The 16,967-nt window shown below is 38.5% G+C and overlaps 1 protein-coding gene across 8 annotated transcripts in view; it reads left to right on the top strand.

Annotated features, from left to right (window-relative positions):
- RYR2 (ryanodine receptor 2) overlaps positions 1–16,967 on the top strand; it is an 805,689-nt gene that overhangs the window by 571,983 nt on the left and 216,739 nt on the right. For all 8 annotated transcript variants that reach the window (XM_033200167.1, XM_033200166.1, XM_033200162.1 and 5 more), the window contains exons 35-38: positions 5,535–5,621; positions 8,025–8,251; positions 11,295–12,099; positions 14,497–14,697. In XM_033200167.1, coding sequence (XP_033056058.1) covers positions 5,535–5,621; positions 8,025–8,251; positions 11,295–12,099; positions 14,497–14,697 — 1,320 coding nt within the window. The remainder of the gene's footprint in view (positions 1–5,534; positions 5,622–8,024; positions 8,252–11,294; positions 12,100–14,496; positions 14,698–16,967) is intronic.

Genomic DNA, 16,967 nt, shown 5'->3' with positions numbered 1-16,967 from the left:
AAAGAAATAAGAAAGAAGGAAGAAAGCCTACAGAACTTATGGGATGCCACTGAGCAACGGAGAAAGGCACAGAAAACGTCTAACAAAATAATGACTAATAACTTTCCACATCTTTGGGAAGGTATGAACATCCAGATCCAGAAAGCTCAAAGGATCCGAAGAGACACAACCCAGAAAGGTCCTTTCCAAGGCACATTATAAGCAAACTGTCAAATGGCAAAGAAAAAGAGAGAATTCTAAGAGCAGTGAGAGAATATAGCACCAAGTCGTATATACTTGGATTTCCATTTGACTATCAGCAAGTTTCTCAGCAGAAACCTTGAAGGCTAGGGAAATGAGATGGTATATTCAATGCACTGAAAGAACAACTGCCAGCCAAGAATACTATGTCTAGCAAAGCTATCCTTCAGAAATGAAGAAAAAATAGAGTACTCCACAGATAAGCAAAAGCAGAATGAATTCACCATCTCTGGACATGCTTTAGAAGAAGTACCTAAGGCAGTGCTATGGCAGGAAGCAAAAGGATGATAATTACTACCATGAAAACATGTAAAAGTATACAACCCATTCGTAGAAGTAAATTTTAAATCACACTCAGAATGCTGCAGTACTGAAATGGTGCTATGCCAAATCTTTCAAAACTCTGGTACCCTAGTATGAAGGTTAAAAGTCAAAATTGTCCAAAGTAACTGCAGCTACAAGTGGTTGTTAAGGAACACACAATATAGAGAGATGTAAATTAAGTCAACAGAAATATAAGTTGTGAGGGGAGGGTAAAAGTCCAGAGTATTTTTTTTTTTTTGAGACAGAGTCTTGCTCTGTCACTAGGCTGGAGTGCAATGCGCGATCTCAGCTCATTGCAACCTCTGCCTCCGGGGTTCAAGCAATTCTCATGCCTCAGCCTCCCAAATAGCTGGGATTACAGGCATGCACCACCACACCCAGGTAATTTTTGTATTTTTAGTAGAGGTGGGGTTTCATGATGTTGGCCAGCATGGTCTCGATCTCCCGACCTCATGATCCACCCACGTTGGCCTCCCAAAGTGCTGGGATTACAAGCATAAGCCACTGCACCCAGCCAGTCCAGAGTGTTTTTATGTGACCAAAGTTACCAGCTTAAGATAGTCTATTATAATTACAATATTGTTTATCTTAGTTTCATAGTAACCACAAAGAAAAAATTGCAGCAGTCACACTAATGAGAAATGGAAAGATATCAAAGCATAGCACCACAAAAAGCTACCAAACCACAAAGGTAAGCAAGAGAGAAAGAAAGAAATGAAGGATCTAGAAAACATGAACAAAATGTCAGGAATAATTCCTTACCTATCAATAATAACCTTGAATGTAAATGGATTAAATTGCCTAATTAGAATATATAGAGTGACTGCGTGGATAAAAAGCAAGACTCAGCTATATGCTGCCCACGAGAGATTCACTTCACCTGTAAGGACAGACATAGCCTTAAAGTGAAGGGATGGAAAAAGATATTCAATGCAAATGGAAACTGAGAGTGAAAAGACGTAGTCACACTTATATTAGATAAAATAGACTTAATTAAAAAAGAGTAAAAAAGAGACAAAGAAGGTCATTATTTAATAAAAACAAAGGATCAATTAAGAGGATATAACAATTGTGTATTTATGTGCATTCAACACTGGAGCATCAAAATATATGAAGTATGTTTTATCTAAAGGGAGAGAGAGGCTTCAACACAACAATAGTAGGGGAGTTCAACACCCCAATTTCAGCAATAGCAGATGATCCAGACAGAAATTCAGCAAGGAAGCAGCAGATTTAAACTGCACTCTAGACCAAAGGGACATACTAGACATTTACAGAACATTCTAGGCAACAGCTGTATAGCTGAAGAATACACAGTATTCTCAACTGCTCGTGGGACTTTCTCCAGGATAGATCATATGTTAGGCCACAAAACAAATCTTTAAAAATTTAAGATGATATTGTATATGTTTTCTGGTCACACTAGTGTAAAACTAGAAATAAATAATGAGAGGAACTGAGGAAACCTTACAAATACTTTACAAAATAGATATTAAACAACATGCCCCTGAATAACCAGTGGGCAAATGAAGAAATTAAAAAAGAAATTTAAAATTTTCTTGAGACAAACAAAAATGGGAACACAACATACCAAAAGTTATGGGATACACCAGAAGCAGTTCTAAGAGGGAAGTTTACAGTATTAAATGCCTACATTTAAAAAGTAAAAAATAAACCACCTAATATTGCACCTCCAAAAACCACAAATACAAGAACAAACTAAACCTCAAATTAATAGAAATAAATAAATAATAAAAATTGGAACAATAATGAAACAGACTAAACAATACAAAAGATCAATGATACGAAGAGTTGGTTTTTGGAAAAGACAAAATCAATAAACCTTTAGACGAAGAAAGAAAGAGATGACTCAAATAAATAAAATCAGCATTGAAAAGAAGACATTACAACCTATACCACAGAAATATGAAGGATAATGAGAAAACATTATGAAAAATCATATGCCAACAAATTGGATAACCCAGAAGAAATGGATACATTCCTAGATGTATACAACCTACCAAGACTGATTTACGAAGAAATAGAAAATCTGAGCAGATTAATAGTGAGTGAAGAAATTGTATCAGTAATGAAAAGTATCCATTAAAGAAAAGCCTAGGACTAAATGGGGGAAAAGTTGAAAGCTTTTTTTCTAGAGTCTGGAACAAGACAAAGATGCCCACTTTCACCACTTCTGTTCAACATATTACTAGAAGTCCTAGCTGGAGAAATCAGCAAGAAAAAGAAATAAAAGGCATCCATATTGGAAAAAAAGTCATCAAATTGTCTCAGTGTGTAGATGACATGATCTTATATATAAAAATACCTTTAAAAGTTTACTAAAAAACTGTTAAAACTAATACATTCAGTAAATTTGCAGGATACAAAATCAGTATACAAAAATCGGTATTTCTTTACACTAGTAGTGAATGCTCTGAGAAAAAAAATCAAGATACAATCTCATTTACAATAGCTTTAAAAATCAGTTATCGGCTGGGTGCAGTGACTCACGCCTGTAATCCTAGCACTTTGGGAGGCTGAGGCGGGTGGATCATCTGAGGTCAGGAGTTCTAGACCAGCCTGGCCAAAATGACAAAACCCCATCTCTACTAAAAATACAAAAAAATTAACTGGGCATGGTGGCAGGCACCTGTAATCCCAGCTACTGGGGAGGCTGAGGCGGGAGAATCACTTGAACCTGGGCGTCAGAGGCTGCAGTGGGCTGAGCTCCAGCCTGGGTGACAGAGCGAGACACCATCTCAAAAAAAAAAAAAAAAAAAAAAATCAGTTATCTAGGAACACATTTAACAAAGGAGGTGTAAGAACTCTACACTGAAATCTGTAAAACATTTGTGAAATACATTTAAGAGGACAGAAATAAATGGAAAGATATCTCATGCTGTTGGATTGGATGGATTGGAAGAATTAATATTATTAAAATGTCCATAGCACAAAAAGTAATCTACAGATTCAGTAAAGTCACTATCAGAATACCAATGACATTATTATTCTATTATAGAAATAGAAAAAATAATTCTAAATTTCTTATGAAATCACAGAAGACCCCAAGTAGCCAAAGCAATCTTGAGCAAAAGGAATAAAGCTGGAAACATCACACTACCTGAGTTTAAAATATACAAAGCCATAGTAACCAAAACACTACGTGACTTGAAACTATGCTACAAAACTATAGTAACCAAAACAGACATATAGACCAATAAAACAGAACCAAGAGCCCAGAAACAAACCCATCTATCCAACTAATTTTCAACAAAGGTGCCAAGAATATACATGAGGGAAAAGACAGTTTCTTCAATAAATGGTACTGGGAAATTTGAATATCCACATGCAGAATGAAACTGGACCCCTGTTTTTCACCATATACAAAAATCAACTCAAAGTGGATTAAAGACTTAATGTAAGACCTGAAACTATGAAACTACTGGAAGAAAACGTGGAGGAAACACTTCATGATATTGGACTGGGTAAGAATTTTTTGGACAAGACCTCAAAAGCACAGGCAACAAAAGCAAAAATAGACAAGTGGGATTATATCAAACTAAAAATCCTCTGCACAGCCAAGGAAACAATGGAGTGAAAAAACAACCTGCAGAATGGTACAAAATATTTGCAAAGTATACATCTGATAAGGGATCTATATCCAGAATATATAAGGAACACAAACAATAGTAAAAACAAACAATCTGATTTAAAAGGGGGCAAAAGACCTTTGTAAACATTTCTCAAAAGAAGACATTTCAAATGGCCAACAGGCATATGAAAACATGTTCAACATCACTAATCATCAGCAAAGTGCAAATCAAAACCACAATATTTCCTTATTCCAGTTAAAATGGCTATTATCAAAAAGAGAAAAGATAATAAGCGTTGGCAAGGATGTTGAGGAAGAGGGAAACCCATATACTGTTGGTGGGAATGTAAATGAATATAGCCATTATGAAAAACAGTATGGAGGTTCCTCAAAAAATTAAAAATAGAACTACCATATGATCCAGAATTCCCCATACTGGGTATATATCCCAAGGAAATGAAATCGGTATGTGGAAGGGATATCTGTACTCCTATAATTATCACAGCACTATTCACAATAGCCAAGATAGGGAATCAGCCTAAGTCCCCATCAATGGATGAGTAAGTGAAGAAAATGTGCTATATATACACAATGGAATGCTATTTGATCATAAAAAATAATGAGAACCTGTCATTCACTCCAATATGGGTGAACCTGGAGGATATTGTGTTAAGTGAAATAAGCCAGACATAGAAAAATACTGCATTGCCCACTCATATGTAGAATCAAAAAAAGTTAATCTCATGGAAGTAGCGAATAGAATAGTGGTTATCAGATACTGGGAAGGGTAGGGGAAAGTGGGGGAGAGGGAGTGGATATCCAACGGATATAGAGTTAACATTAGAAAGGAAGAATAAGTGCTGGTGTCCTATTGGACAGTAGGGTGACTATAGTCAACCCTCAGGTATTGTATATCTCAAAATAGCTAGAAGAGAGGATTTTGTATGTTCTCATCACAAAGAAATGAAAAGTGTTCAAGGTGATAGACATGCTAATTACCCTGATTTGATCATTACACAATGTATGCACGTATCAAAACATCATATTGCACTCCATTAAATATGTACAGTGTGTCAATTAAAAAACAGTAAATTAGAAATTAAAAGAAAATGGAAAACACTGAATTAATTATGTATGTTTACTTCCATTAAGTAATGGCAGTGCCATAAACCCTTCAGAGTAAACACAGTGTGTTCCCTCAGCAGTGTTCACATAGTAATGAAATACTGTAATTTTTGAAGGAGCACATCAATCAATATGCAAGAAAGGAAAATCTCTGGGTTCCTTCTGTAAAGTATTCCTTTGTTGTTATAAAGAAATTATTTTTCCCTTGTCTTCTTTCGTTACTAACATTACTAAACTCATTTGTGTATTTCAGGTGGAGCCGAGTACAAAATTATTTCCTGCGGTTTTTGCACAAGCTACAAGTCCCAATGTTTTCCAGTTTGAGTTGGGAAGAATAAAGGTAATAAAACTCGTTCCTAGTGTTATATTTGTTTTATTTTCTATTAGGACATAGTATTTATTCTGAAATGAATTCAGTATATTAGTACTGATATGAATCAAATAAATCATTCTCTCAAGAAAAGATAGCCATGCTTGAATCTGAGGTCACAAGGGTAACATAATATTTAAAAAGTGTTTCTCTTTAGTTATCATATGTATATTATTCAATAAAAGGCCTATTCAATAAAAGGTCTATAGAAAACGAAAAATTGCCAGATTATACACATTGCAGTAATCATTGAACTCATAGGTGAGCTAATGAATGGACTTAAAGACCTGAAACCATGCCACCTAAAATGGTGGTTTGTATGGAATACTCCAGTAATATAAATGAAAGAACAACTCAGTTGCATGGGTTGGATCAGATAAAGCTCAAAGAAGAGGTACCATTTAGTTTGATTACTAACTGTAAAATAGGGGCTCTTGGGGTACATTTATTAGGAGAGGTCATTCTAGGCGGAGAAGAAGCACTCCAACCTGGACAACAGAGGGAGACCTTGTCTCAATTATTATATTAAAAAATGATGACAGGAGCCATGTGACAGTGAATTCAAGATTGGAAATGAGAGAAAGGAGGCAGCAAGTTCAGATGACCTTTATTTTTTTTAACAAAATTGGACAAAGAGTGGTAGTTTCTCAGAAGCCTGACTGATATATTCAATCATCTATTGACCTCTACTGACATTTCCATTGGATGAGTAATAGCTATCACAAATTGTCCAGTCTAGTCCAGACTGAACTAGACTGCTCGCCCTTCCTTCCTTCCTTCCTTCCTTCCTTCCTTCCTTCCTTCCTTCCTTCCTCCTTCCTTTCCTTTCCTTTCCTTTCCTATCCTTTCCTTTTTTCTTTTCTTTTCCTTTTTTCTTTTCTTTTCCTTTTCTTTCTTCCCTTTCTCCCCCTCCCTCCCACCCTCCCTTCCTTCTCCCTCCCTCCCTTTCCCCCTTACCCGCTTCCTCTTCCCTTTTCTTTCTTTCTGACAGAGTCTCACTTGTCACCCTCGCTGAAGTGCAGCGACAATGTCAGCTCACTGCAACCTCCGCCTCTCAGGTTCAAGCAATTCTCCCACCTCAGCCTCCTGAGTAGCTGGGACTACAGGAACATGCCACCATTTTTATATTTTTTACAGGTGAATTTTTGTATTTTTAGCAGAGGCCGGGTTTTACCATGTGGGCCAGGTTGGTCTTGGACTCCTGACCTCAAATGATCTACCTCCCTAGGCCTCCCAAAGTGCTGGGATTACAGGCATGAGCCACCGTGCCAAGCCCAGTCTTTCTTTAAATGTCACTTTCTCAATGACACCCATTCTGACAGCCCCGTTTAAAATTGCTGCCCTGCATTCTGGTTCCTCTATTCTGGCTTTCTGTTCCCCAAACTCTCAGCCCTATGACATCTCCTCTAAAATACCATTTAATTCATTTAATTTACTTATTGATTTTATTTCATACTTTTAGTGAGAGAAATGGAAACGATTTGAGGGCAGGGGTTTGGTTAGTTTTATTCATTAATGTATCATCAGTATTTAAACCAGTACTTGACATTTCCCCCCGCTATTGTTAGAGGGCAATAGGAAAGCAGTATGAGAATGAAACAGTCTAGAGCGTGCAATTGTGGGGGCTCTAGAGGAGAAGGAGAGATAGAAGGTAATGCAGAAATATGAGATAAAATTCCATAAGAGGCAGGCATCGGTATGGTTAAGATCATAGATAAATGAAGAAGCTTTTGGCAAAGAAGAGAACTCTCTTTCTTTGACACCCAACGGACGGAATTAAGGATGGCTGACGATGACATTGGAGGTGGAGGAGAAATAAATATGTTTGTTAATGCCTATCATATTCTGTTTTCTTGGTTGGTAGTCAGGTTTATCTGTTGAGCTTTATCTGGAATACTTCTGGCTACAGGAAGTGTTTGAAGGACGAGTTGGGTGACAGACAACAGATTTTGAGAGAGAGAGAGCCAGGGGGATGTGAACTATCTGTCATTCAGGGGGTTTGGCCCTGAAAGTCCCTAAAGACTTGCTGGCTTTCCCTGAGGTCCCAGCCTGGTAAAGAAATACAAAGGATATATGAGTATGCTTGGTTGTGCTTGGCCTTCTCTCTGTGCCATTCAGTGTATGGGAAAGCCACATCCCGAAACCTGTTTGACTGCCCTGAAGGTATAGATATTTTCTCTCACAATATATGTCCTGGTTTGTCCTTTCAGAAACTTTTCAACCCAATTTCTATGATTTCTTGTGTTGACTTTGCTTGACTCATAGGGTTATCTTACTTTCCCTGCCTCTGTCCTGTGCAGAATTCTAGTCATTACTCTGTGAACCCCAAGGGATGCTCTAAATTCATTCTTTTTCTGCCTCCTCATCCCCTAGAATGTGATGCCTCTCTCGGCGGGATTATTCAAGAGTGAGCACAAGAACCCCGTGCCGCAGTGCCCCCCGCGCCTCCACGTGCAGTTCCTGTCACACGTCCTGTGGAGCAGAATGCCCAACCAGTTTTTGAAGGTAGATGTGTCTCGAATAAGTGAACGCCAAGGCTGGTTGGTGCAGTGTTTGGATCCTCTGCAGTTCATGTCTCTTCATATCCCTGAGGAAAACAGGTCAGCCCCATGAATCCGTGACATTCTGATTGGGACACTTGGGATTAGCCTGCTGCCCGGGGCTTCTGGTAGTGGTGCGGGGCGGGAGTGGTTCTAAAGAAACAAAATGAAATTTACGAAGGTCTCAAGTCTTTTGGCAATGGAGTCATTATTCTGCATATTCCAAGTTTACATTTATTTCTCAACCACATTGTTACTGAAAAAAATTATTCTGCAGTTGAAGGTACCACATGACGGTTTCTTCATTCATTCTTGTGTTGCTTATAATGACAACAGCAAATAAAAATTAGACAAGTGCAACTGCAATCCAACTTATGACTTGGTAGAGTACTGTAGTAGAGAATTGTGAGCTATTAGAGATGGAATCATAGGAATCCCTTATGATTCCTATGTTCAACCCTTCATTTTATAGATGTAAAAAACTGATCCCAAGAGATATTAATGAAAGAAAATTGGGGAAATACTGTGAGTGCCTTGGAAACAAGTTTATATGCATTCTAGTATATGCAGTAATAATAGTAACATAAAGTATAATAAATACTCAAAGATAGCTTTGTTTATGATTTTCTGTTTTTCCATGTGATAGCCAATTAGATTGCAGAAATTTCATTTAAGCAGTACTTCTTATCAATAAGGAGCTCAGTTTCTAAGTTTTGGGCCAAGATTTCCCTCCCAAAATGCCATTGAAATGTTCAGTCACAAACTGAGTAAAAACACGTCATGAAAGTAATGCACAAACATATTTGTATGTTTTAAGTCTTTAATCTGAAAATAATTATTGAAGCCAGGTCCATTTTTATATCTTTAGATGTTCTTCGCATTTTTGATTTTAATATCTTCAAAATTTAACCTATGCTTTGGAAAACAGTTTGTCAGTTCCTCAAAAAATAAAATTATAGCATTACCATGTGATCTAGCATTTCTACTCCTCATATATATCCAAGAGAAATTAAAATATGTCCACACAAAAACTTGTACATGAATATTCATAGAAGCATTATGAATAATAGTAAAAGGAACCCCAAATGTATACCAACTTATGAATCAATAAACAAACTGTGATATATCCATATAATATTATTTGGCATTAAAAATGATGGAAGTACTGATACATGCTACAAAATGCAAGAACTTCGAAGACATTATATTAAGTGAAAGAAACCAGTCATGAAAGTATATTAAGTGAAAGAATCCTACTCGTGTGGGATTTTATTTAATTGAAAAGTCCATAATAGGCAGATCTTTAGAAACGGAAAGTAGATTAGTGGTTACTTAGGGCTAGGAGCAGAACAGGACTGCTAATGGGTACTAAATTCCTTTGGGGGGATAAAAATGTTCTAAACTCAATTTGTAGTTATCATTACGCAACTCCATGAATATACAAAAACTATTAAATTATGTATTTTAAGTAGGTAAATTGCATAGCATGTAAATTACAGCTTATCAAAGATGTTTTAAAACAAAAGAAAAACAAAGAAAAATTAATCTGGCTAGTTAATTCTTTTTATGTATTAAATATGTATTTACATATTTTTACATGAAGTAATTAGATATCTTTCATAATGTACTCTTGAGATGGTTCAGTTTGATTTTAATTTTATTCTTTTTTTGTGAGAAGAGTTTTATCATAATTTTTCATCTGATGATGTTTTTTAAGAAAATACCGAACAACCAAAACAAACATAACATTTGGGAAAGAATTCTTGTTTGTGAAGGAAAACGTTGTGTCTCTACTTAGCATGGAGCTTTAACATTATAATTTAACATTTTGGCATGGTATCATCGAAAACCAACATAACACCTTGTCTCAGTAGTTTATCATTTATATTAATTGCCTATGATAGATGTATATGTATGTGAATGGATAATTTAAACTCCCACTAAAGTTCATAAAGGACTTAAGGGAGTTTTCCAAATCATATGCAACATGAGTGTATAAAAACGTGTCACTGGCATCAGGCCATAGAAAAAATGTGGATAGGAAAATAAAACTGAGGCTAAGAGCGACACACAGTCATTTATACCACACCAGTTGGTAGAGTCGGGGCCCACATTAATTTCATTCTTTCTAGCAGCCGCAGAAAAATATGGTGAGTTTCAAACTCCAAATTCCAAAAAAGGAAGTCTTAACTAGCGTGGTTGAGAAGAATCTGATGCCCCAATAACACGACAAATCGTGAATATTTTAAAGGTTGCTATGGCGGTAGATATATGTCAGTGTGTACTTTGTTTCTCCTTAACACATGTCACAGTTGATCATTTAATTTGCTCCATTTTGGTCAGCGGGGGTGGTTTACTCCCTCAATTGGATATAAGCTCCCGGTGACAGAAATCATGTCTATATTATTCACCATTGTATCATCAGTGCACAGTGCTAATGCATAGTAGGCACTCAGTGATATTTGATGAACAATTGAATGACAATGACATATGAAAGAAATTTCTCTGCTAGAGACTTTTTTGTTGTTTGTTTATTTATTTATTGTTTTGAGGTGGAGTCTCGCCCTGTTGCCCAGGCTGGAGTGCAGTGGCGCAATCTTGGCTCACTGCAGCAGATCCTTGATACAATGGAAGAGGAAGGAGGTGCTAGAAAAGTGTCAAATTCCATGTTAAAGAAAATCTGTAAAACATCTAGAAATGATTAAAAGTACCATGCAGCCGTTAAACATGTCATAGAAAATTAAAAGAAGACATAGGTTGGGTGTCCCAAATCCCAAAATCTGAAATTCGAAATGCTCCAAAATCTGAAACATTTTGAGCACCAACATAATGCTCAAAGGAAATGGAGTATTTCACATTTCAGGCTTTCAGATTCAGGATGCTCAACCGGTAAGTATAACGCAAACATTCCAAAGTCTGAATCAAATCCCAAATCCAAACACTTCCGGTCCCAAGCATTTCACATTAGAGATGTTCAACCTGCACTGTCTATTCCCATAACTTTTTGCCTTTACATTTACAATGTATACTGATTTCTCCTCTGATTCAGATTTTCAAAAATCATTCATTTCTAATCTTACTATCACTGTCCTCCCTTCTACAGATCTGTTGACATCTTAGAGTTGACAGAGCAGGAGGAGTTGCTGAAATTTCACTATCACACTCTGCGGCTCTACTCAGCTGTCTGTGCTCTTGGGAACCACCGGGTGGCCCACGCCCTGTGCAGCCACGTGGATGAACCTCAGCTCCTCTACGCCATTGAGAACAAGTACATGCCTGGTTTGCTGCGTGCTGGCTACTATGACCTGCTGATCGACATCCACCTGAGCTCCTATGCCACTGCCAGGCTCATGATGAACAACGAGTACATTGTCCCCATGACGGAGGAGACGAAGAGCATCACCCTGTTCCCTGATGAGAACAAAAAGCATGGCCTTCCAGGGATCGGCCTCAGCACCTCTCTCAGGCCACGGATGCAGTTTTCCTCCCCCAGTTTTGTAAGCATTAGTAATGAATGTTACCAGTACAGTCCAGAGTTCCCACTGGACATCCTCAAGGCCAAGACCATACAGATGCTGACGGAAGCTGTTAAAGAGGGCAGTCTTCATGCCCGGGACCCAGTTGGAGGGACTACTGAATTCCTCTTTGTGCCTCTCATCAAGCTTTTCTATACCCTGCTAATCATGGGCATCTTTCACAACGAGGACTTGAAGCACATCTTGCAGTTGATCGAGCCCAGTGTGTTTAAAGAAGCTGCCACTCCAGAGGAGGAGAGTGATACGCTGGAGAAAGAGCTTAGTGTGGATGATGCAAAGCTGCAAGGAGCTGGTGAGGAAGAAGCCAAGGGGGGCAAGCGGCCCAAGGAAGGCCTGCTCCAAATGAAACTGCCAGAGCCAGTTAAATTGCAGGTAATCAGAACAAGAGATCTGGGTGAATTTCAGAATGACTAAGCATTAAGGTATTGGAACATGCCTTTGTTTCTTTCTGTGTATGTGTGTTTATTTCTTTGCATTCCTGTGTAATGGTAGTTCTTCATAAAATTAACTTCCTGTTCTTCTCCGCCTTATTCATTAGCCATCTCCTCTTGTTTCATACATGTTTTACATTCATTACATTGGAATACCTGAAATACAAGCCATCAAATACCCCTTTCTACCCCTGTTTCCACTTTTACCAACCTTAGAATGCTCATTTACCAGTAGATGCACCCGTTGTCACAGAGCAAGGTTTTACTTTCCCCTCGTATGCTTTTGTTTTGGTGTTTTGAGACAGGGTCTCGGTCACCCAGGCTGGAGTGCAGTGGTGGTGGTGCAGTCACAGCTAACAGCAGCCTAGATCTCCTGGGCTCGAGCCATCCTCTCGCCTCAGCTTCTGCAGCAGCTGGGACTGTAGGCATGCCACCATGCCCAATTAATTTTCTTTTATTTTTAGTCAAAATGAGTTCTCGTTATGTTGCCCAGGCTGGTGTCAAGTGATCCTCCCTCCTCATCCTCCCAAAGTGCTAGGATTACAAGTGTAAGCCGCTGCATCCAGCCACCTTAGTATGTGTTTAAGGAATCAGACACATTGGCTGTCTTGGTGCTCATCAAGATGTCTAAAGGGTCCTTTATTAATGTCTCCTCTGTTTATTAAAGTCAATTTGATGTTTGCATCACTGACCTGCTTTTTTGCTCCTCGTTCCTTTAGTCAGCATTGACTGAAGCCTTACTCTGGGTATGCACTTAGGGGAAACACAAGTGAACCCTGCCTTTCAGAAGCTCACAGCCTCTAAGGAAATATACACTCATGTATGCATTAAAAAATCTTATTGCTAATTGCATTAAATACTTCAAATGCAAAGAATGGATTACTAAAAGAAAGAACATTTAGACTGGATTAGTGTTAGAAAGATAAGGGGGAAGACCCCTCAGAGATTGTGACTTTTAAGCTGAGTTCAGATTTAAGAGTTGTGCCCAGCAGTTACAAGGAAAAGGAACGGGGCAGGGTGTTCTAGGTGCTTTCCATGCAAAACAAATAGCCCAGCAAAGGTCCTGAGGCAGGAAAAGGCCAGTGTGGCTACTGGAGGGAGGAAAGAGAGTGTAATCTAGTATCTGGTTAGTCAGAAGGCTTTCACGCTGGTCCAAACTCTAGGAGACCATGCTCAGAGGAGGGTGGAGCAAAGGAGATGGAGAAAAGGGGATGGACACTGTGACTACTTCAGAGACAGCATTGAGAGAAATGGTTATATTGCAGATGGCGACACAGAGGGTTTTAAGGTCCTCTTTGACACTGTCATGTATTTATATCACAATAAGTATTGAGCGTATAGTTTTTTAAAAATTTGCCAGAGCATTCTCTTTTAGAAATGTTTCTACCAACATACTCACTGAGTTATAAATCCTTTTGGTTTTCAGTAGGAGAAAGACCCAGCTAACCACTGAATGAATGAGCATTCACCACTTAATTGTCTTAAGTTTAGATTTCTGGAATTGGTACAGCAGCTCAATGATGTCATCCGTAACCCAGATCTTAACATCTTTCTGCTCTGTGATCCTCAGCCTGTGGTTTTCTTCCTAAAATGCTCACCTTATTCTTTCTGCAGTAATCATGTCATCACCCAGTTACACTCATTTTGAAAGAAGAGAATTCTAGTCTCTTATCACTGATGGAATATCTTTCCCAGAAGACCCTTAGCAAAGTTTCCCTTATATATTTCATTGGCCATTGCACCTGTGGCTGAAAGGGAGGTTGGGAGAGTAAGTGTATTAGTCCGTTCTCACACTGTTAATAAAGATATACCTGAGACTGAGTAATTTATAAAGGGAAAAGGTTTAGTTGAATCCCAGTTCCACATTGCTGGGGAGGCCTCACAGTCATGGCAAAAGGCAAATGAGGAGCAAAGTCACATCTTACATGGCAGCAGGCAAGAGAGCATGTGCAGGGGAACTCCCATTTATAAAACCATCAGATCTTATTCACTACCACAAGAACAGCATGGGGGAAGACACCCTCATGATTCAGTTATATCCACCCAGCCCCGCCCTTGACATGTGGGGTTATTACAACTCAAGATGAGATTTTGATGGAGAAATAACCAGACCATATCAATTAGCGTCCACTAAAGGGACATTTATTTGCCATTTTTGCTTAGATAAATTATGTTTCATCTCCTGGGACCAAGCGCATTGCTGCCTGTACAAAATCAGGATTCTGTTTCTAAGAGAGAAGAGTAAGCAACTAAGAATGTTTACCATAGATCATGATTTGATACACATTATTAAAGGATTTATAAATTAAATTTGATGTCTTTTTGATGGTCTTCTTAGATGTGCCTACTGCTTCAATACCTCTGTGACTGCCAGGTCCGGCACCGGATAGAAGCCATTGTAGCCTTTTCAGATGATTTTGTAGCTAAGCTCCAAGACAATCAACGTTTCCGATACAACGAAGTTATGCAAGCCTTAAACATGTCAGCTGCACTCACAGCCAGGAAAACAAAGGAATTTAGATCACCACCTCAAGAACAGGTACAGAAATTAAATGAAAAGTCTTTGTATTTATTTTGGCTTTTAGTCATTTAGGATCTGTGTCTTGCAAAATTGTATCATAAGTCACACGTCTTGTTTTCCTTGTTCTGTTTAAACTTATCAAGTTGATTTAGTCAGTATTCTTAGTTTCATCAAAAAAATTTCTTTGGTTAGTTTAAACAAAAGAGGGACTTATTAGAAGATATCAGGTATATCATGGACTCTTTGAAAAGGCCAAGATATGCCAGAGTCTGAAGTTCTTCAAATAGGAGCAAATTTCAACCACAAATGGGTCTTCATCATCTTCCACTCATAGGAATTTTTGATTCCTAGGACTCAATGCTGGAGGCTTTCCATAGAAGAAAGACATGTCTCTTCCACCTTGGTTGCCGGAAGACTGATGACCTGTCTGTGGTTCTTCCTCTCATTGCTTACCCCCAAAGTCAGGCCTCCTGAGGGTACAACAGAACCAAGGGCACCTGCCTGAATCAGAGAATGGGCTAGTTTGAGGAAGTGAATTTTCTGGAATCTGCCTCAGGGTGGGCCTCAGAGTGTGAGAAGTTACCAAGGTGTAGGGATGGTGGTTAAACAATGTAATTCACAGATGTCTTTTTTGATTTCTTACCCTTACCATTTTCTTCTCTATCCAGGGTAGCTCAGAATGAAAGTGTTTATAGGGACTAATTATGGAATATTTTTTTCTCACCAGAATGTAATTTCTTTGAGGAAGGGCTGTGGAATTTTCTTAATTGTTATAAACAGCATTTATGGAGCAGAGAACAGGTCCCGCCTCTTCCAGATTAACTCTGTTAAACTATTGTTGGGAAACTTCTGCTTCTGGAAAGATGGAGTACATGTGCTTTTCCCGATTCTTCCTTTTAAGTACAACTAAAACCTTGGACATTACAAAGAAGACAGCATAAGAAGACTCTGAAAGATAGATGAAGGGAGGTTGACTACAGAACTCAGGACCCAAGGAACAACATGGTGGTGAGTTCCTTGGGTTTTCTTTTTGCCTCATCTATCCCAGACTTGAAGCTAAAGAAGCCGGCAACCAGGAAACACCAACGGGCATAGACAAGAAAAGCTGCAACAAAAGCCTCCTCTCTCTAGACAAAAGATCAGGAAAGGGGCAGCTTAGCAAGACAGAAATGTGTTAGATAATAACTGCACTACTGCAGCCAAAAACCACAGAGAAAACTGTTCCCCACCCACACTGGGCACAGGCCGAGTGGGGAACCTTGACTTCCACTCTCACCAGGCTGTAACAAGGTGTCCCAGTGGACGACAGAGCTGGGACTTTATCACCGCTGAGTAGTAACAAGGCCCATTTCTTCCAAAGTATCAGTAGAGGTTACGGAAGGAGAAGTAACAAGACACTCTTACCCTTTCTAGCAAGGGTCACATCAGTACAGGTCTAGTGAGGAAGCAGAACTTTTTACCCCTGCCCACCAGTAACAGGCTCCCTTCCCTCCTCCAGATGTCCAAGGAGGCTGAGTGGGAAAATGGACTTCCCCTCCCACCTGGCAGCAATAAGGTACCCTAAGCCCTTCTCCTGCTGGATGGGGTCAGAGGAAGTCAGGTAAAACAGAGTTATAAATAAGACCCAGAGGTCCTAGCATAATCCTCAAAATGTTGAGATTTCAATCAAAAATCATGTGTGTGAAGAACCAAGAAAAACTTGAGTGAAAAAACCAATCAATAAACCCCAACACTGAGATAACAAAGATGTTAAAATTATCTGATGAAGTTTTGAAAGCAATCACCCTGTAATTCCTTCAAAAATGGAAAAAAAGTAGAAAGCCTCAGCAGCAGAGAAACAAAATACATAACGAAGAACCAAATAGAAATTTTAAATCTGAAAAATGTAATCACTGAAATTTTAAAAGTCAATGAATGGGCTTAAAAGCAGAATGGAGAAGAAGAAACAATCAGTGAACTGAAGAGAGGGTGATATCAACTATTCCATTTGAAGAAAAGATGAATATAACAAAAGATCTAACATTTGCGATGTTGGAGTCTCAGAGGATAGGAGAAAGAGGGTGAACTGAAAAAAGCTGAAGAAAATAATGGCTGAAAACTTTTCAAGTTCAGTAAGAGATATGAAGTGAGAGATTCAAGAAGATGAGTAAATTCCATATAGGATAAACATAAATCTATACCGAGACACATCATAGTCAAATTTCTGAAAAAATTAAAGACAGAGTCTTTAAAGAAATGGCACTACCTACAGAGGGAAAAACAATTTGAGTGACAGCAGATTTCTCATT

The sequence above is a fragment of the Trachypithecus francoisi genome, unplaced genomic scaffold, assembly GCF_009764315.1.
Source record: "Trachypithecus francoisi isolate TF-2019V2 unplaced genomic scaffold, Tfra_2.0 Lachesis_group5, whole genome shotgun sequence".
NCBI classification, from domain to species: Eukaryota; Metazoa; Chordata; class Mammalia; order Primates; family Cercopithecidae; genus Trachypithecus; species Trachypithecus francoisi.
The sequence above is the reverse complement of the archived record's forward strand: the minus strand, read 5'-3'. Positions and strand labels throughout refer to the sequence as shown.